This window comes from Centroberyx affinis, unplaced genomic scaffold (assembly GCF_046629955.1).
Source record: "Centroberyx affinis isolate AG114_WGS23_722 - 3 ecotype Tasmania unplaced genomic scaffold, CSIRO-AGI_Caff_v1 ptg002857l_1, whole genome shotgun sequence".
NCBI lineage: Eukaryota > Metazoa > Chordata > Actinopteri > Beryciformes > Berycidae > Centroberyx > Centroberyx affinis.
Window position 1 is genome coordinate 96,734 of NW_027280992.1, and position 22,576 is coordinate 119,309.

The 22,576-nt window shown below is 41.8% G+C and overlaps 1 protein-coding gene across 1 annotated transcript in view; it reads left to right on the plus strand.

The window, feature by feature from the left end:
* Positions 1–22,576, plus strand: part of LOC139658251 (solute carrier organic anion transporter family member 3A1-like) — a 50,924-nt gene that overhangs the window by 15,458 nt on the left and 12,890 nt on the right. The window contains exons 3-4 of the mRNA XM_071536330.1: positions 16,006–16,104; positions 20,422–20,691. Of these exons, the coding sequence (XP_071392431.1) occupies positions 16,006–16,104; positions 20,422–20,691 (369 nt within the window). The remainder of the gene's footprint in view (positions 1–16,005; positions 16,105–20,421; positions 20,692–22,576) is intronic.

The following is a 22,576-nucleotide window of genomic DNA, read 5'->3' on the forward strand; positions in this document are numbered from 1 at the left end:
GTGCAAACTTTTAACCATAACCATAACCAACAGTTAACCATAATCTTTCCAGTGAATGTAGTGTAATTTAACTCTTTTGTGCAGTGAATCAGTAATTAAAAAACAAAAAACAAAACTGGACCTGTTAACACAAAAGTGCTGCGGTGGCACAGTGTGTTTGGAACTAAGAGAATTGCTGAACCAAATATTCAATAATCATTGATGCGTTGCCAATACAGAGAACAATACAAAATTGTTCTCTACATGCTGTGGATCTGTACGGACTCTGCCAGCAGCGCTCAGAGTGGAGGGGAGGGAGGAAGGAAAGGAGAGAGGATGGAGGAAAGGAAGGAGGGCAATCCAAGGCTAGCACAACCCCCCACCCACCACCCCCCACCCCACCCCACCCCTTGGCTAGAGGCCATCTCACACCAGATGCCTGATGTTAGACGTTGCACTTGATATTCGTTTGATATTTCAGAAATAGATTCAAAGGAATGCACTGCACTTTCCTTAGATGTGATGCACTGTAATGCAGTAGTCCTGCAGCACATTACTGTAATGCACTAGTCCATCACCTAGTCCAATCATTCAGTAACGCTAAAATATTCCTGATGTAAAAGAACTATAGTAATACCATAAAACATTTTAGAATACGATACAGATGTCACAGCATAGGTCCCTATAGGAATATTCCAGTGATTTTTCATAAGGGATAGAGGATCTAGTCTGTACTGGTGCTGTCATTTAGTCCAGTGGTTCTCAACGTGGGGTCCGAGGACCACCAGGGGTCCTTGAGAGGGCTCAAGGGGGTCCCCAGCAAATTGATAAATTGTTGAACTTCACCATTATTTAATTTACAAGAAGTTAACACAATTAGAGAATGTAGAAGAATGATCATAGTTTCTCTGTTGTCGCTCTACCTACAATACAGATAGCCATGGAATTCTGGAAAAAATCATACCTGACAATAAAAATATTCTCCGAGAGACAAAACCTCATCAAATGGAGGTCCGTAATATGAAAAAGGTTGAGAATCACGGATTTAATCAACTAAGGAATTATATAATCTACAGTCCTTTAAAAAGTACCTTACCGTCATTTGTTGTGCTATCTTGATCTTACGCTGTCATTCAGTTTGGAAAAGTATAGGGTTCACTTAGCAGTTCATACATCATCACATTCTGGATGGAAAGTCTTCCTGTATTCCTCTGACTCAAATTCAGCATCATGCCCACTGTATGGTGCTTTACTGCCTTCTCTGTCCTGACCCAGCGTACCACAGCCTCGCCAGTCCACAGGGGACCGTTTCCTTCGTAACACCCCTCCAGGCCGCTTCCTTTGACAGCTACAGATAGTCTATTATTCTTTTCTCTCCACCATCCCTCTCTTCTCTCTCTTTCTCTCTATCGCTCTCTTTTTTTTTTTGACACTCCAGGCATGTTGATCGCCATGGTTACCTCCCACAACGCGACTGCTAGGTCGTTTGTTGTAGTTCGGTAATTGCATGTGTGTGTGTGTGTGTTATGTGTGCTGTGCTGCTCAGTATTTCTGCTGCGTTGCTTGAGGAGGCTGATGTGTGGAGAGGCAGTTGCATTGTAAAAAAAAAAAAAAAAAAAAGAATAATGCAATGTGACAGACAGCAGTTAGGAGTTCTTTAGCAAACATTTACCCAGATTATTAAATATTACAAACCAGACAGATAGAAGGGCTGACTGCTTTGTTGTAGCCATATCTTCCCCCTGCTGCAACAAGGTATGGATCAATATTGCCTGAATAACACGGACTGGGGACATTGCTCAAGACGACCAAGACCAACCAGGAAACAGTCACTGGTAGCCATGGCGGAAGTCTCCCATCATGCATCAGTCCAGCATCTATTCTGCCTCACCACTGCAGCCTATTCTTTCTCAACTGTTGCACAGGCTTCCGCTTAGTGTCCAGCACCTGTGTGAGGTTTGCTGCGTGTGTGTGTGTGTGTGTGTGTGTGTGTGTGTGTGTGTGTGTGTGTGTTCAATGTGAACATCAGAGCACGCAGCAGGCATGTCTCAGTCAGTTGGTCATCAGGTCATTGCTCGTGGCTTCTGACAGTTTAAAGGACATCAAAGATAGAATTTTACAACTGAGGGGGAGGAGCAGTATTGCAGTAGTGCAACAATAACTCACTCTTGCATGCAGCACATGCAATAAAGAGCGGGGATCTGTACCATAAAACACGCCCAAGGCTTGAGAGATTATACTGGCAAACTAGTTAACAGGCTTTTGACAAAATGCAGTAGCTATAGAAGAAGTATAGTGCGTGTGTTTTTGTGTATGCACGTGTACCCATTCTGTGTCTAGTTCACCTTTAAGGTTTTGACACGTGGCTTGAATTGTTTCACATCGACCAATAGTTTTGACCAGACGAGACACATTCCTGATCGGAGGAGGAAATGGCTTCCTACAGCAGTGGTTCTCAACGTGGGGTCCGGGGACCACCAGGGGTCCTTGAGGGCATCCCAGGGGGTCCCCCAGCAAACTGATGAATCGTTAAACTTCATTATTTCATTTACAAGAGCAATTATAGAATTTAGGAGACTGACTATTTTGATCATAGATTCACTGTTATCTCTCTCCCTACAATACAGATAGTCATGGAGTTCTGGACAAAATCATATCTAACAATAAAGATATTCTCAGATTTGGGTCTGAGAGACAAAATCGCATCAAATGGGGGTCCGTGGCCCTAATGTGGACTAAATTAGGGGTCCTTGATATGAAAAAGGTTGAGAACCACTGTCCTACAGGAAAGACCAGCTAGCTCCTGAGCCCTGTTGAATATAATGCTAGCACCGGATTGGAATTGGATTATTGATTCCTGTCTACTGCTTGACTGATACCCCAAGCTGATGCAACTTGCCCTCTCCGTTCTATTGTATTGCTCACACTGCCTCACACAGAAAATCAGCTAGTCAATTTGAGAATTAATGTGCCGTTTTTTGGGTTTTTTGGGGGGTTTTTCTTTACAACAAGAATGTAATAATAGTTTCTGCTTCACCTCTTAATGGGGTTTCAGTGTGTGCTACTTTGTAAATGTTTGTGTCTTGCCAATGGAAGGTGTTAATCTTGTGTTACACAGTGTGCACGCTGTCTTTTTGTAGGCACCACAGCAGCACCACCACAGAGTATTGGCTTTCCTGAATGGCACTCAAAATGCATATCGGTCTTACTCAGTTACCCTGCATTTTCTACTTACATGATGGCATATAAAGTCTGAAAGTGTGAGAAAATCTTGCTACCCGAGTCTCTGTGTTTTGTCGCAGTGGTAACTTTTAACCTCCACAACATGGCAGAAAAATCAAATCAACACTTCGCATCAGCACGTGAATGCACAATTACTCCTGAATGAGCTATGGCTGCAGCGAGAACGTTCCCCAACCTGCAACACAGTGCCGAATAGCAGCGCGCGCTACAGTAGTCGTCCAGTCCGGTAGGGGCCTGAGGGGCCCGGCTCTGCAGCTCCGGGGGGAAGGGCTTCACTCCGTTGGCCTCACTGCGAAGCCTCTATTCATTGCTCTAATGCCTGTAACGAAGAGCTGTGAGGCTGCGAGCTGAGCGTCCACTGCAACGAAATGTTGTGAGTTATTACTCTTCTCATGTAGGACAGCGGAGGAGGGGACGGATGCTGACTCAGCACGCAGTGTCCGTTCACGCCAGCCAAGACCTGTTTTATACGTGCGCCTTTTTCGGGAGCACCTTTCGCCACGATACAAAGCGCCGATGATTGAGCTGTGCTATGATGTGAGCCAGAGTGAGAAATTATGCATGCGCTGGCAATGTGACCAGGTAGGAGAGAGCCCCGTCTCATATGACCTTGCCTTTGCTGCATTTATTACAACTGGATACACCAAAGAACACATAATAAGTCGGAAAGCAGGAGGAGTTCCAACCCAGAAGCAAGGGGCTCTCATCATTGCCAGTAATGTTAAGAAGCCCACTTGCCATCAAACATAGCACAGAAGTCTTGTCATTGACATATGTTTCTGACAACACAGATCATAAAAAAGGGACCAAATGACCACAATATCAACAAAAAGCAATTACATTTTACGTTGATTTATGTTTTTATTCCTTAAAAGACCCTATCATCGTAGAATTTGCTCGCATGAATTTGCGTCATAAAGATGTACGTCAGACTAAAAAGGTGGGTAAACTGAGGTGTAGGTGGGTTTAGGCCACCCTCCACTACATCCTTGATATTATAGTTAGACCGATAACATTATATTGGTTTAAGACGGTGGTTCTCAACGTGGGGTCCGGGGACCACCAGGGGTCCTTGAGCGTGTTCCAGGGGGTCCCCAGCAAATTGATGAATTGTTAAACTTCACCATTATTTAACTTACAAGAAGTTAACACAATTAGAGAATGTAGAAGAATGACTGTTTTGATCATAGTTTCACTGTTTTCTCTCTACCTACAGTACAGATCGTCATGGAATTCTGGACAAAATCATATCTAGCAATAAAAATATATTAAATATTCTCAGATTTGGGTCCGAGAGACAAAATCTCATCAAATGGGGGTCCGTGGCTCTTATGTGGACTAAATTAGAGGTCCTTGATATGAAAAAGGTTGAGAATCACTGGTTTAAGACAAGCAGATTTTAATGGTCGTGCATTTGTTTCTCAAAAATAACAACAAGATATGTGGCAGAAGATAGAGATAGATTTATTGTCCGGATACAGGATATGATAACTTCAATAGGCAGAAAAGGTGAATTTTAACATTGGTGTTAATGGGGAGCCTCCTATAATGTCTTCCTCTTCTTTCACATCCTTTCCCTCTGTTTCTATCACCAGAAGGGTTTATTCACCTGAAACCTTTAACCCTCTCCTCTATATTCTATATGGGCCTGCTGTCTCAGTAGGTGTGAGACAATAGCACTGACAAATCAGTAAAATGCTGGCAAAGTGTCTGTTTGTTTTTGTTTCTTATAAGTTGGCTGTGGCTCCCGAAGGGTGAAATAAAAGACTACTCTGATTGCACTTTCCCTGTCGTCCATGCCCCTGTGTCTGTACAGTAGTAGAACTGCTACAATGCACCATAAGCACCATCTCTGTGTATATTAGAATGTTTCTGATATGTGTATAAATGAGATAAAGGAAGCCATTTTCCTTTCCACTACTGCATGCACATTAACCTTTCAGACAATGCAAAGAAATATACTGTAGATAGGCTGTATGCGCCATCTTTGCTGCTTTACAATGAAACACTGGTGAGGGTGTTAATAATAATACTATGTATTTTATAGTAAGGTATAGCATGCTCTAGTATAGTACAGTATAGTATAGTATAGTATAGTATAGTATAGTATAGTATAGTATAGTATAATATGCTATAATAGTATAGCATAGTATAGCATATTATAGTATATTGTATAGTATAGTGATAGCATAAGGCTGGGCAGGTCCTGGACATCTATAATTTAAGCATCCAGACAAAGAGTTATATTTTAAAAAAAACAAAACATTAATTCACATCAAATTAATTTGACCAAAAGTAGTGTCATAAAGAGGCAAGTTAGACATCCAAAATAAAATGCAGTTCCTTGAGTACAATAGCTGTTCAAGCTTCAGCACAATATTCATAAATATTCCATTAATAAAGTACACCAGTGCCACAGATTTACAGACACCCTTTCCTTGAGGAATAGGCTGAGCTAACACAAGCTACAGTGAACACAAGCTAACGCCAACACAAGCTAAAACGGATACAAGCTACAGCAACTGTAGGCTAAAGCAGTGACTATCACACAGGAACAGTCCTACCAATGCACACATAAGGAACAGTCTTAACCTCATACAAATACAATGCAATACATACCAAGCCATACAAATGAGAACAAATAAGCAAAGAGTAGCCCAGTGTGTCTTAATCTTTCATGTGAATTGTGTTTGTGTGTGTTGCCATAGAATTTCTCTTCGGGGAGAATACATTCTTACTAAACTTTATTAACAGCATGTCATTGTCTATTTTGCACATTATGGTCTTGCAGCTAGATCTTGGTCGTTACCAAATGGACCCATGTGGCACCCATGAGAAGATAGGTGCCACACCTACGGGCCAACTGACTTACGTTCTTAGTTCCGCCTGGCTACAATAGCATAGCATAGCTTAGCATAGCATAGTATACTATTGTATACTATAGTATAATATAGTATGGTATAGTGTAGTATAGTATAGCATTGTATCATATAGTGTTATAAATTAGTATTATATAGTACTAGTCCATACCCGGGGATGGGCGTGCCACAACTCCACGCAAACTTGCCAAAAATGCGCATAAACAGCTAAAAATGGATGCAGACAGACAGACGGACAGAGTTTTCCTCATTTTATAGTAGGATGCTATGATATGGTGCAATTGGGTATACTATACTATACTGGCTCAGTGGGCTTACCGTTGCATATTCTCCCCTCTATTCCACTCTTCCTATCTCTGTCCACATAGCCACTAATCAAACAAAAATGACATCAAAGTCCTGTCTGGTGGCAGGGTGGCCTAGTGCTTACAGAGCCTGTTTCTAACCAGAAGGTCACAGATTCAATCCGCATCAACAGCCACATTTCCTGTTGAAGTTCCCTTGAGTAAGACATTGAACCCTTAGCTATTCACTCATTGTAAGTCACTCAGAATAAGACGATCACCCCTCTCTTCAGAATCTCCCAGCATGGAGGAGCTGTCAAATCCATTCTGAGCCCTCAGCTTAAGTGCAGTATATCTACCTGTCATTTTCAAATGGCTGGGTCAGACAGACAAAGACCAAGGTGTATCTAAATTGTCTCCAAAGCACTAAGCCTCTCCAGAGCATTTGTAATAGATGGTCCTGTGAATGGTTCCATTTCTTTAAAGTTAGTCTTAATCTAGTTTCATGTCACACAAAGTCACTGGGGAAAAGACCCAGGCCCATTTCAATGTACGGAATATCAAAGTGCACCATAAAAGTAAATTTTATCTTCCAAGAGTTTGTTGTCCAACAGCACTGTATTTCCTTGTGCATAATCTCCTGCTTGCCTTCCATCTCTGTTCACTGCCACAGCACTGAGACCCTGCATGACATTAGGGGGGGGGGGGGGGGATGCTGTCAAAATGGCTTTTTTTGGAAACAACTGCAATCTATTGTTTTTGCATAGGAACAATGAAAAGCCATTAAGGTTCTCTCGGGAGTTATTTGATAGATCATTGCGTCTCCAGCAGACAGACACAAAGTCCTGAGTGGCCTATTATTTATTTATTTATCTTTACCTGCAATGGAAGAGGAGGGGACATTAGAAAGATGTGTCAGAAAAGAGAGATATTTCAGGGTTCATCACTAGTTTTGGGGGTGAAGGTTATGACTTTTTTAAGCCTTGAACTGCAAAATTATGTGGAACATTGATGGATAAAATCAAGACTATGTAGGGATGTGCAATTAATTGTGCTTAATCATATATCATAATTTTATTTTCCACAGTTAATATTTCAATAAGTTGGCCATATGGAAACAATTTTATTCCATTTCATTGAAATTGAAATTGAAATTGAAAAAGTGCAGGATTTGTCATGTAGAATCACATACACATTCATACTCAACCAAAGTTGAATATCATGTTCATTAGGTAATAATACTGACACTAACACAAAAACACATTCAACATTCAATATATCTGAATACTCAGTTCAGTTCAGTCTTTATTAATTTCCCCAAGGGGCAATTTGACCCTGACTCTGAAAAAAAAATTACTCAGCACACAAAATAGAGAATGTCATTGAAACTTCACAACCTTGTGTTGGTTGGGAAAAAAATTATAATGAGGTACTGGAGGTCTGAAAAAGTGTTTTCCATGGAGGAGTGGTATAAAGAACTTAATGTACTGGCATCTTATGAGAGTCTTGTATAGAATGATGAGTAAGCCAGAAATATTTGAAATGAAATAGCAAACAGATTTTTGTTTTATTAATACAAGCGCCTCTATCGTAGTGAGTAGTACATAGACGAGATCAGATATGTAACTTAGGTTATTGCTTAGTGCTGCTTATTTAATGTGTATGTGAGTATATACAGTATATTTGTTTGTATGCATGTATATGTGTATGGGTGTGTATGTGTATATGTGTGTATGCTTATGTATGTATGTATGTATAGATATGCCCTTTTTTTAAAATGATGTTTTCTTCTCTTTGTTCTTTTTTTGGGGGTGGGGTATGGGTATGGTATGTGTTCTGTTTCATTATGTAAAATGTTTGTGTTCTAAGGTCTATCTGGAAATGAAATTGTGACAGAAAATGAAATAAAAACAAGACTAGGTCAAAACCTAGTATATGGCTGGACCCTGTATGGGTGTGCCACGTGCCACGGCCGACCAATGGTGTAACTAACTCCGCTGTAGACTGCTAGTACAGAATAATAGTCCATACATCCATACTGATTTCCGTTCCAGCGCGTCCCGTCTCCTCTCTCCGTGACCCCCGCCGAAATCTCGGCCCTATCACCGGGAACAAATCGGCGCCCAGCTATCAGCACTGGCCGGAACCGTGGCCCCGGGAAACTCCGGGAAGGTCGGCAGGAAGCCCTCAGCACGCTGAAACCTCCATGCTTGTCTGTGTCTCTCTCGCTGATGACAAAACAGAGGGCTGTCAGGTGGACTGAGCTCGCTCATATGCGTCGAAATAAATGGCGATATGATATAATTGTATAGATTCTACTTTAGCTTCAGTTAGCTTCAGCTTACATGCGTGATATTGGTCAGCCTGCTTACTGTGTGGGAGAAACGGGCTCCCGATCTCAGTGGAGAAACAAGATGGCGGAGAAAACGAAACTTAACTTTCTGGCTCTGCGATCCTATGATGTGCCACATGCCACGGCCGACCAATGGTGTAACTTCATCACTCACTCAGTCAGTCAGTCAGTCAGTCAGTGAGTGACAGACATTCGCGTTTGTAGGGCTGGCCCCGCTGTTGCAGTCCAGCCAAAAATACTAATTATAAAGAAAAGAAACTTCACAACCCCAATTTAATTTGCCATAGCCCAGTGTCTCAGAATACAGCAGGGTCCTTTTTAAATCATGTTTTCTTATTATTATTATTTAATGGATATACAACATGTTGTTTTGGAAATTAAGTCTTCAAATAATTTGTCAAAAATGATTTTACTGCCTCCCTACACAGGTGTTGCCGGTTCCCAATCAAGTGTGCTAGCTGGAGTGTTAGTTTGCAGTAATGCCTGGTTCCCAGTACCTCATCCTGCTTACATGGCTACTTACCAAAGACTTACAATTATTTTATTACAAGCTAAAGCAATTTACAAGCTTTTCCCAAAAGATAGTTCAGCAGAACTATAACCATACATGTCTGTATCTAGCATCCACAGCTACACTGTAGCAGAACTGTAACCATAGAAATGCTTGTAACTACCATCCATGGGCTACACCGTAGCACAACTGTAATCATAGATATGTCTTTAGCTAGCATCCATGGCTACACTGTAGCAGAACTGTAGCAAGAGAAACGTCTGTAGCTAGCATCCATGGCTACATTTTAGCAGAACTGTTACCATATAACATCTGTAGCTAGCATCCACAGCTACAGTAGTAGAACTGTAACCAGAGAAACGTAAAGAATGAAATCCACAACTCCAGTAACATTGTATTTCAGCCTCTAACCAGCAAACAAAGGTTTTGTGCTCTCAGAATTGAAATTATATTGGAAAAATCTTCCATATTTCTAACCTAGCAGAGTTTATCTGCAGTATCTTTTTGCCACAAGGTGGCACAAGTTAATTTAATAATAATGATAATAATAACTAAATTTATAGAGCACTTTTCAAAACAAGGTTACCAAGGACTTTACAAGAAAAGACAAAATCTGTACTGCTAAGAAAAAAAAATCTAATAATATTAAAGTTTAAACCACAGAAGCATAAGACAAGTCATCAAAAGTAGATTAAAAACAATTAAATTAATTATAAGCAGTCCTGAAACAGTGAGTTTTTAAGAGTGATTTAAAAGAGGACGCAGCTGGCAAGTCTGATCTCCGGCAGGAGGAGGAGGAGATTTAACAAAATGGACCGGACTTCTTGACTGTGGAGTGATAGGATTAGATATGAAATAGTGGTCTGTTTGTTAATAAGAAATAACAGACCTCAGAATTGAGTATTCAACAAAGCCATGAATGAATGTGCATAGTCTGTACATAGTTTGCTCCAAAACGTGTAGGCCAATAAAAATGATTGAAAGGACCAAGTTGCCCTTCTGAACCCCATCCCCTCCCCCGCCAAAGCATCCCTTCAGCGGTCCTTCTGAAAAAAAGTCTTTACATTATGGTTGAAGCTCCAGCACTACTGTGATATGTATTCATGGAGTAAGTCCTGTATGCGTATTGTATCTGACATTCTTCTGTGGGCTGGCCTGTTTCTTCTTGGTAGATAGTATGGCAATGTCTGATTTATTCTTTATTTATGATTACCTGTATATACATTTTTGTATGGGTTGTGTATATTTCTTTGTAGGCCTCTTGGCCACAATATGGCTAATGGGCTGATTGCCTGATTGTTTCCACCTATCAGCCTTATTCCTATTGGCTACCGCCAGTAGGTTGGCTGCCTATTTAGAGCCAACATGTAAAACATAGAAGTAGTGCTGATGATGGTCTGAGGACCGAAACGTTCACCTTTTTTTCACTTTGTAAATAAATATCTATTTTTGCATCTAATGAGCCTCAATAGTTTTCATCAGTGTGCAGGCCTTTTCTGATTTATTTTGGACTGTTATGCTGGCCTCCCGCACCTGGCCCACTCCTTGGTAAGCCAAGAGCGCAAACTTTTTTGATAATATTAAAGCTCCAGCACCTCACTACATACATACATTCTTTCACTGCTGCCATGAGGCCTGCAGCCTTCTGCAGTAGCGTCTCCAAGGAAATGGCCTCAAATGTACCAACTGTTGAGTCCAAACAATGGACTGGCAGTCAGCTCTGAATGTTCCTCCTGATGGACGCCCAGCAGCTGTTGCACTTGGATTATCAGCTTTCTCTTTTCTCTCACGGCATAACAAAGCTCGCTGGCAATTCTCCCTCATTATGCTTATTGCTGCTATTATTATCAGCTGTTTCACTTTTAAGGCCAGTCCAGGCTGTTCTCTAGGACTTGAATGGCTTTGGAGAATTTGAAAATAATGAGTTGACTATTCCTGAGTCATAGGCTATTTATGAAAAGTGACACAAGTGAAAAGTCACACTCTAGAGCAGATATTAGGAGTTCAAGTACAAATGTGTTTATTTGTTATATACACAGCATACACAGGGTAAACAGTGCAATGAAATGCTTGTATGCTGGAACCTCAGTATATTACAGTATAAGAAGAACAGGAACATATAATTCACAAAGATAAAGAATTAAAATAAAGAATCCAATTAAAATAGAAAAACAGAAGTTAAAGAGGAAAATAAAAAAGCATAAGAACATAATATTGTAGTGAAGGTTATGTCTGTTATGGTGGCATGATTCATTGCATTAGTCGGCATAAATAATTTGCCTCCAACAAAAAAAGAGTTTACACAAACGGCATCACTAAATACAAAGTTGGTCAGTGTTTAATGTGTCTAATGTGTGCATCACATCATGTTTGTCATTTGAAGATGCATTGTATTCAATCAATCCCGGTGTCAAAACGAAAGTGAAACTTAGCATTCCACAATTTGCTCCAACCTTGCATGTGTTAGCAACAGTAACTTGATAACATGTCTTCTGCTGCCCTACAGACTTTGACGGTAGGTAACGTTATTACCTTGTGGCATTTAAGTAATGCTAGTTGAATTAGGTCATTTAACGGATAACTGTTTCGTTCCATCGCGCTGAATTGAATTGAATTGAATTGAACTGAACATACGGGGCCCGGGCCTGTACAGGATCATTGTACATCCTCCTTCCGTTTCTTGTCGGTGACTATTCACTGCAACAATACGGAACTATAGGAGTGTTTACTTGCTCCCCTTAGCGTTGTTCTATTTCCTGTACAGTACTGTTGCCCCTCTGAGCCTGCAGGTCCTACTCCTGATGCTGCGATACCGTTTTTCCCAGACAGTAAGGTGGTGAACAGTCCATGGCAGTGAGTGAGTGGGGTCTGTTGCGGGCCCTCCTCAGGTATCGCTTGTGGTAAATGTCCTGTATGGGTGAGAGGGCAGCTCCAGTTATGGACTGAGCAATCTCGGACCGAGACGCGAGAATGGAGTCGGAGTTGAGAGATGACGTCTCATATGCAGATATCTGTTTATAGAGATTAGCCGAAATGTCGTCTGGACCTAAAACACCTACAAAAAGTATCGATGTTTATGTATTGTACTCAACTCCAACTCCATTCTCGCGTCTCAAGTTGCTAATCGGACTGTAAACAATGACCGGCGCACGGAAGAGGAAGTCTTGGCCCGGATGTCCGCTGGCTACACCGGAAACCCCGAAATATTGGCCGTCACCCCCAGAGTCTAATCGTCATCAGACAGATAGACGATGGGTTCCGAGATTGTGGACTGAGCTGTCATCACCTGCTGCAGCCTATCAGGACGCTCCTTATGGTGCAGTGGTAAAAAAAACCTGTAGATTATATATTGATATGCAAAGTAGCGTATGATGTCATCTGGTGACTTCTAGCAACTTTTTATGTATATATATATATAGGCAATATTGAATATATCTCGGTTAACTCCGTTCTTGTTCCGTCCGCGGTCTGCCCATTGTGTTGAGCCTATCTACATTTTCATGGGTAAGTGAACACGGTTAACTAGTTTTGCTTTTTTTTCCATAAACAACTCAAGCTGTACCGTGAGGAACTTTAATGTAACATATAGGATACTAATGTGTAGTGTGGTGTAGACGTACTTTTGCCAAATATTTTGTTAACTGACATGGTGATAAATGACCACACTAAGCAAAACGTGGCATTTATATTTATATGGCTAAAATACGGGTGCATAGTCAGACAAAAATACAAGCCATGCATAGCCTATCTCCAAAGTTGCCGCTCCGATCCATCTCCGTTTCATATCCGGCAACATGCTGTAACGCTTTAGATCAATTTCTATATACTGAGCAACTTTTGATTTTGTGGCAGCGCATGCATATATTGAGGCGGTGTGCACAAATATGAAATTATTATATTTTTACATTTTGAACACCGTGATAATATACTGATACCAACCAGACAGTGGAAAATACCGTGATATGAATTTGAGTTCATATCGCCCACCCCTAGCATGTGTGTGTGTGTGTGTGTGTGTGCGCCAGCCTGCCTGCATCACACACAGTATGGATCGGTTGTGTTGACCTGTATTTGTCTGTGATTTGACCCCAGTGGAAGGCCGGGTTGGGTTGGAGATGGGAGGTCGCTGATTGGTTGGTGGTTGAGTTGACCCCGCTGTGACCCGAGCCCTCCCCTGTCACCTGACACTGGCCCTGCAAGCGTCAGTGACTCTGTTGAAATGCCCATAATGTGTCCGGCTGGCAGAAAGGTCAGATGCTGGAGATGCTGACGATTTGTCTCAATGCACCCGAGTGTGCTGTCACAGTTTAGCTTAGCGTAGTTCACTTAAGTTTGTAATGATATGTATAGTGCACTGTCTTTATTATTAGTAGTATTTTTTTATTTTGATCTGGTTAAGACACAGGGTCAGCCAGGTTGTCCTATACATGTTACATAGCCTGGACCTTTTACACTGTATGTGAGGCCCTTTGTCCTTTGTCCTGTTGACCATGTGTGTCAACATGTACTGTCAACATGTCTCAGCACAAATGTCACCAAGACTAATGCCTGTGCAAACGTATAATAATAATAATGATAATAATAACAATAAGAATAATAACAATAACAATAAAATTATTAAACAAAGAGAAAAATATAGACATTCTGTAGCTGAAAAAGTACTCTTTTCATTGTTGTTTTTAATGCATCTTGTATGTTTCAATATATTTTATTTATTGTGTTTATTCCCAATAGGGACAGCAAAGTCTTGAACTTGAAAATCTGACCTCAGTTGCCATTTGTAACCCTGTTGTCTCATTCCTCCAGACCTGTGTCCCCGGCTGCTTTGTGTATGTTCCATATTCATTCAAAGTAATATTGAGATTATGCTATTGATTTGTATTATTTTGAGTCGGCTGCATTCTCATTTTGATATGCAGTCCTATGACCTGAGGCTGGTTGAATTCCTACAGTGGCCCCTATCCCTGACTGTTGACTTGATTTCTCTCTCTTGCTAACAGGTTAGTAACAGCTTAGTTGGGTATGGTAAGGTGTGGTACTTGCCATACCTTAGTCTAAATCAGTCTAAATCTGATTAGATTAGAATGCAAAGATCAAGCAAAAACTTCCAGAAATTAATTTTGAAGTCACATCTAAAAAAAGCCGCAGCCACACTGATCCGTCAGAGAATTACTGATGGATAGATTTCTGTCCGTTGGGGTTGTTTTGGAACATCAACGCTATTTTTTTTTAAAAACGCCTCTGATTTGCGGTGACGAATCCGTCCGTCCAGAAAAAGTTCAACTGGGTTGAACTTTCTGTCCGTCAAAAGGGACGGAAATCTGACGGAGACGGACGCGTCATCAGTGCTGCCCGGACAACGGACAGCTCTCATTGAAAATGAATTGAAATGAATGGAGACGGACAGACACAACGGATCAGTGTGGCCGCGGCCTCTTGGGAGTCTTATGACCTTATGTCTAATAATTTATCACATTGATCAAATAATATCTTGTCACTCGGAAATTGAGTGGAATTGAGTGGGTTTTGGTGACAAAAGATATCAGATGCAGGGACTTTGACATAGGTTTGGGTTTAGTGAACTGATGCTAGATGGGCTGAAGATATGCGGTGTGAATTTCTACAACTCCTGCTCATGTGCCCTTGATCAGAGGGCAAGAGCTGCTCACTGGCCAGCAGTAGAAGACTAGGGTTGCGCTGAGCAGCTCCAAGGTATACATTTCTGAACACAAGGAATCCTCCCCTTCCCAAGTTAGATAATGGTTAAAAAGGAATTTGCTGGTATGCATTCTAGTGCTTTACTGGTTTGGTAGCCCTCCTTCCGTCTGGCTGGCCTCCTTGGCCCCAGGCTCTGTTAGTGGTTATTACCAGGCCAGAGTGCTCGAGCTCTCTGCTACTGTTCCTCCTACCACCAGCATGGCTAACCTAGTTTCACTGCCACACACACACACACGCACACACACACACACTCTGCGCCAACCCGCTGATTTAATAAGCCCCCATTTATTCAGCCTGCTGCCGCTTATTGGAAACCTCTCAGCCTCTGGACTGAAGCTGGGTAGCTCTGCATACAACAAGAAGCCAAGCGGAGCTACTGTATCCGTGTTTCCCCCTCCTCTCTCACTACCTTTACACTAAGAACCCATTTCCTGATTGATTATTTATGATCCTGCTAGATAATCTAGCCTTAGATCAATCATGCTGCGCAACTTATGAGCTGCACATTACAGTGATAGCGAATAAATCTGTCAGTGGGAGACATCTTATGAAATTTAAAGCCCCTTGGCGTGGATTCACTACTTAATCTTCCCTTGTCTGGAATACAGTTGGTTCTCTATCATACAGTGGATTCAACAACAGATAAATGCTTTATTTGGTAGGAAGCTCCTTCTCATCATGTCTTTTATATAGGGGACCCAGTACTATCTCAGTGTTATACAATGCTGCCCTCTGCCGAAAGATCAGGTGAACTGCATTTTCTTTATATTTTGTCTGGCTTCTTTCAAGGTTTCCATTTCTGGTTGGCGGACAGTGGCTACTTATTCTGCTGCTTTTTTACTCTGCTTTATTTGTATCATTGTATTTTCAAAGTACTTTTTATCACTATGTTTTTGCGTTTTATCATTCTGCAACTAAACTAAACTAAACTGCTTTTTCAAAAATAAATTGTGATTTTACCGCACTGACAGTGACAGATTCCTGATGCTGATTCCATTTTTAAGTGACTAACCATTTCATGTTTTCCGTCTCTTGCAGGTATTTTATTTTCGACGTTAGTCTTCGGCCCGGCCTGTGGCTTCATCTTGGGGTCCGTCTGTACCAAAGTCTATGTTGATGCTGTCTTCATCGACACAAGTGAGTGGGCATTTGCTTTCTCATTACTCTTATTTTTATCAATAAAGATATGATTACTGTTGATTACATACTGTGCTAATGTGGTTCAATTACATTATGGCAACTGGTATGGTTGGATTTTGCTGTTTGTCATTGGTGCAATAGTTCTTTGTTCAAAACTTTTAGATTTAATTTTTATTGACCCATCTGGGAGAATCGGGCTGGGGCATGGAATATACCACAATATATAAACAAAATAAGCAAAGAAATAACATACAGAAACACATTAAATAAATGAATGGAAGGCGCAGTAGATTGAATCACCAGGGAGTGTGTGTGGGAGGCACATAGGATAAATGTGAACCTCAGTTTGTGCTTATCTGACACTACAACCTGGAGGAAGTGTATCTTGCTTAACCTGTCACAGGTTCCTAACCTAACAGGTGTCCTGTTAAACCATATAAGTCACACACATATTGAACCCAATTTAAACTCTCGGGTTATGGAATATGAATGTCCTGTATCTCCAGTGAAGTGTTTATTATCAGTGTTGGGGTCGTTACTCAAAAAAAGTAATGTATTACACATTACTCGTTACTTTTAAAAAAAAAAGTAATGCATTACTTTACTTATTTACTCCCTGCAGAAAGTAATTTGTTACACTACTCGTTACATTACTTTTGCTTTACTCCGCAACATCGCCTGAAATGCATTGTCACGTAATTGCCAGTTAACAATATAACGTTAAACCTTACATATGCCCACATATCAGCACAAATCCCTATCCTAATGAGGACATACACAATATCTTTCTTTTATGTTCTTTAATACCACAAAGCCGACAGCAAAGTTGGTGAAAACCAGCCCAAAGAGCACTTCACAGAAAAATGTTGTGGCGAGAACAAGGCTCAATTGCATGCCTAGCAGAATCAAGGCGGCACTGGCAGTAGGCTAACTGCCTCAAAATAAAACTATATCAATATATAAAACAATATAAAAGAGCTTGGCCTTCCTAACACCGCCTAGCACAAATATGAATTGCCTCAAAATAATATATCAATAAATAAAATAATATAAGAGACTGGCCTTCCTAACACCATTAGATGATGACAGACTTAAAAGGAAAAAAACAAACACATTTAAATGGCATATGAACTGCATTTAACGGGCCAAACACACTCAAACAAACTCACTTTGTAACGCGTTACCCCAACACTGTTTATTATTAGTAGTACCATTAGTGTTAGCATTAGTATTAGTATTAGTATTAGTACTAGTATTAATATTAGTATTAGTATTAATATTAGTATTAGCAATAGCAGTAGCAGTAGCAGTAGCATTACTATTAGTGGTAGTGTTAGTGTTAGTATTAGTATTAGTACTAGTAATTAATATTACTTTTGGTAGAGTTTTGCTTTGGTGAACATCTGTGGAGAGAGATTGGACTCAATATTATTGACAAATGCGTTTATAATGATCCATAAATAAGAGACACATCACAAATGTGTTTTACTATCCACAAACAACTATCTGTCAACTTAAGTCTCGTAAATTGTCATTTAAATGGATAATAATGGATAACAATAATACATAAGATGAGACAGTTTTTACTCAAAATGTTATCTTGGCAAGGAAAAATGAGACAGAACTAAAACAAATGCTTCCACCCATATTTCACCCACCCATATGGTGACTTTCAAATTAACAAGTAAGAATGCAGCTAAACGAAAGAAGAATGAAAATAGAACTTCTTAAAAAAAAATGGTCCCAAAGTAGCTCAATTTGCTCCAGGTTGGGGCTAAACTGATCCTAGCAAGTGGGTAAATTGAGCCGCTTGGGGCAAACTGAGCCACTGATTAATTCATGTTAGAGTGTGGATAAAATACAAATAAACTATTTTTATGTCAAATGAGATTGAAGACAATGTTGTCACTTTAAAACATCTTTGTTAAAACAATTTATTGACTTTATTTTTTTTATTAATAGTGAACTATAACAGTAGTAAAATGTTCTTGCATGTCATTTTCCAAACCAACCAGTTAACCAACCAGTTAAATGTGACATTGCATGACATTACAAGTAACAAAAATGTCGAAAATAAAAGATTCAAAGCCAATTTTTTTTTTTATGGACATTGCTGCAAACTAAATGCAATGTGTTTCATAAACAAACTAGCTAGCCAACAGCAACAAATAGGCTTTGTGTACACTCTAGGCTATTAAACAGCCATTTAACAATGAATTAAAAAAAAAAAACAGTTTTATGAGCATAAATGTATTACTTGTCCTGGCTCCATTGCAGCCATGTTGAAATGGAAGTCTCTTCCTACATGCTTGGTCACATGACACATAGTGTTTAACTTTGCTAGGATTCAGTTGGTGGCTCAACCTACCCACTGGCTCATCTTACCCCACTCTCCCCTACATGTTTTCCCTTTTGCACAAATATCTCTTTGTATAGGAAAAACAAAACATATACAGTATGTTTCCAATTTCCATATGTATGGTTTGCAATAAGCATTCTCAAATGTAAAATTGGCTTGTGAAGTGCTGAATCTGCATTTGTGGATCAAGTGACACGCATTCATTCAGTGATGTAAGTTTGAGACTTTCCTCTTTTATTTTGTGGATTTTGAGACTATCCTTTCACTGTTCCTGTGTAATCCATACACAAATAGCAACTGATCCACACACAAATGTGGCTACTTCCACAAATGTCAAGCTACAAGCTACAGCTTCACAGCCTACAGTGAAAATACATATATATTTTTTTTTATTTAACCCCTCCACCACCGCCCCGCTCCTACTAACAATTCTTTTTACAGAGATGAGGTACATTTTGACATGATCTATAGATACACACATACATCTGCATATGCGCAATCACACATAATCCCATAATATATGTATACATATATATCTATATGCACATATACATACACATATTGCATGGCAATGCAAAAAATACATCACCATTCACACATATCCAACTATCTACATACATACATAAAGAGCATAATGGTCCTCTTAGTCACCAGCCCAACTACCAGTCAAATGTAGTGAGGAACATAGCTCATATCCATCCTCCTTCCTCCTTGAAAAAATGTTGGCAGTTACTATCATGAGCTTGAACTGATACTTTGCCAAATTGCATCTCAGTTACATCTTCTCCCTACTCAGGCAGATCACCCCCGCTATCAACAGTTGGTAATTTATATGTTGCAGTTCTACATCGTTACAAAGTCTTTTCTCTAAGTTTCTACATCCAAAATTAACAGAAACGTGCAAATCGTCAAAAAGCTTAACACCATTTGTTGCTTCAAGTTCAAGAACTTTATTTGTCCCCGGTGGGGCCATTGGTTATGCAGCAGTGGGAGGCATACATTTACACACATAAAACACAGAGCACATGAATACAACACTAGACCAAAAGACATAAATACACAGTAAAAATACTCAGTCAATTAAAAAGATACAACATTATGCAAATAACTACCTTTTCCTCCTTAGGAGGGAGATGGCAGGGGGTATGAAGGAGTGTTTGTATCTGTTGGTTTTAGCTAGTGGAAGTCTGAGGAGGGAACCAGATGGCAGAAACTGAAACTGTTGATGTAAAGGATGGGAACAATCAGACAGGATGGATTCTGCTTTCTTATATAACTGTTTGTTCCTAAAGATCCTGCAGAGTTTCCTGTGCAGTGCCAGTTATTTTGCTACAGAAATTAACCACCTTATTGAGTACATTTCTGTGTTTTACCACCAGCAGATAAAGGAAAAAGTGAGCACAGACTCAATAAAAGATCGATAAAACATTGTCATCAGGGTCCTGTCAACCTGGAACTTAGAGAGTTTCCCGAGACAAAATAGACGCTGATGGCTTTTCTTGTACACCATCTCAGTATTACTCTCAAATGTCAGTTTATTGTCTAGTATAGTTCCCGAATACTTGTAGGACTCCACTTTTTCTATATTCTGGCCGTCAATCACTGTACTGACAGGAGAGGGGTGAGAACGTCTAAAATCAATACACATATTCTTAGTCTTTGACACATTCAGTACTAAAAACGATTCATGACACCAATTTGAAAAACAGTCAACAACAGGAACATGGGAAATTTCCTCGCTGTTTAGCAGGCTCACTATGACTGTATCACCAGCAAACTTCCCACATGCTGCGGCAGCCATTAGTGTCATTAGTGTTGCTTTGTTTAGCTGCAGATGACATACTCCCTTTGCACTCCTTGGAAAACTGCGTTAACCGTGGGAAGGCTTCGGCCTACGCTTCTGCTTCGGGGGCCTCCTATAAACTCTGTGGTTCCTCCCCTTGCCTCCCGTCCAGGTAAGCTGGACATCACCCCGGACGACCCTCGCTGGATCGGGGCCTGGTGGGGCGGCTTCCTCCTCTGCGGTGCCTTACTCTTCCTGTCGTCCCTTTTCATGTTCGGCTTCCCCCAGGCGCTGGACGAGCAGGACGTGGACAGCGGAGGGGAGAGCGAGCAGGCCATGCTGCCTCCCTCCCTGGCACCGGAGTACCAGGGCTCCAAACCCAACGGAGCCCTGCACGGCTTTGACGCCAACAGCGGACTCACTGTATGCGAGCATCTGAGAGGTGAGAGAGTTGCAGGGGGGGAGAGGGAGGAGGTGGAGAGGCGAAAGGGTTGGAGAGAGGCGAGAGAGTTGCGGAGGGAGGGAGGAGGTGGAGAGGCAAAAGGGTTGAAGAGAGGCGAGGAGTTGGAGAGAGACGAGGAGGTCATGCAGAGAGGAGAGGACGTATAGAGAGATGAGGAGGTCATGGAGAGAGGGGAGGAAGTCGTGGAGAGAGGGGAGGAGGTCATGGAGAGAGGGGAGGAGGTCATGGAGAGAGGGGAGGAGGTCATGGAGAGAGGGGAGGAGGTATAGAGAGATGAGGAGGTCATGGAGAGAGGTGAGGAGGTATGGAGAGATGAGGAGGTCATGGAGACAGGTGAGGAGGTATAGAGAGATGAGGAGGTCATGGAGAGACGTGAGGAGGTATAGAGAGATGAGGAGGTCATGGAGACAGGTGAGGAGGTATAGAGAGATGAGGAGGTCATGGAGACAGGTGAGGAGGTATAGAGAGATGAGGAGGTCATGGAGACAGGTGAGGAGGTATAGAGAGATGAGGAGGTCATGGAGAGACGTGAGGAGGTATAGAGAGATGAGGAGGTCATGGAGACAGGTGAGGAGGTATAGAGAGATGAGGAGGTCATCTGAGAGGCGAGAGAGTTGCAGAGGGAGGGAGGAGGTGGAGAGGCAAAAGGGTTGAAGAGAGGCGAGAGAGTTGTAGAGGGAGGGAGGAGGTGGAGAGGCAAAAGGGTTGAAGAGAGGCGAGAGAGTTGCAGAGGGAGGGAGGAGGTGGAGAGGCAAAAGGGTTGAAGAGAGGTGAGGAGTTGTAGAGAAGGGAGGAGGTGGAGAGGCAAAAGGGTTGAAGAGAGGCGAGAGAGTTGTAGAGGGAGGGAGGAGGTGGAGAGGCGAAAGGGGGGAAGAGAGGCGAGAGAGTTGCGGAGGGAGGGAGGAGGTGGAGAGGCGAAAGGGTTGAAGAGAGGCGAGAGAGTTGCAGAGGGAGGGAGGAGGTCATGCAGAGAGGAGAGGAAGTCATGGAGAGAGAGGGGAGGATATGGAAAAAGGGGAGGAGGTCATGGAGAGAGGTGAGGATGTATAGAGAGATGAGGAGGTCATGGAGAGAGGGGAGGAGGTCATGGAGAGAGGGGAGGAGGTCATGGAGAGAGGTGAGGAGGTATAGAGAGATGAGGAGGTCATGGAGACAGGTGAGGAGGTATAGAGAGATGAGGAGGTCATGGAGAGATGTGAGGAGGTATAGAGAGATGAGGAGGTCATGCAGAGAGGAGAAGAAGTCATGGAGAGAGGGGAGGAGGTCATGGAGAGAGGGGAGGAGATGGAAAAAGAGGAGGAGGTCATGGAGAGAGATGAGGAGGTCATGGAGAGACGTGAGGAGGTATAGAGAGATGAGGAGGTCATGGAGACAGGTGAGGAGGTATAGAGAGATGAGGAGGTCATGGAGAGATGTGAGGAGGTATAGAGAGATGAGGAGGTCATGCAGAGAGGAGAAGAAGTCATGGAGAGAGGGGAGGAGATGGAAAAAGGGGAGGAGGTCATGGAGACAGGTGAGGAGGTACAGAGAGATGAGGAGGTCATGGAGAGAGGAGAAGAAGTCATGGAGAGAGGGGAGGAGATGGAAAAGGGAGGAGGTCATGGAGAGAGGGGAGGAGGTATAGAGAGATGAGGAGGTCATGGATAGAGGTGAGGAGGTATAGAGTGATGAGGAGGTCATGGAGAGACGTGAGGAGGTATAGAGAGATGAGGAGGTCATGGAGAGAGGGGAGGAGGTATAGAGAGATGAGGAGGTCATGGAGAGAGGGGAGGAGGTATAGAGAGATGAGGAGGTCATGCAGAGAGGAGAAGAAGTCATGGAGAGAGGGGAGGAGATGGAAAAAGGGGAGGAGGTCATGGAGAGA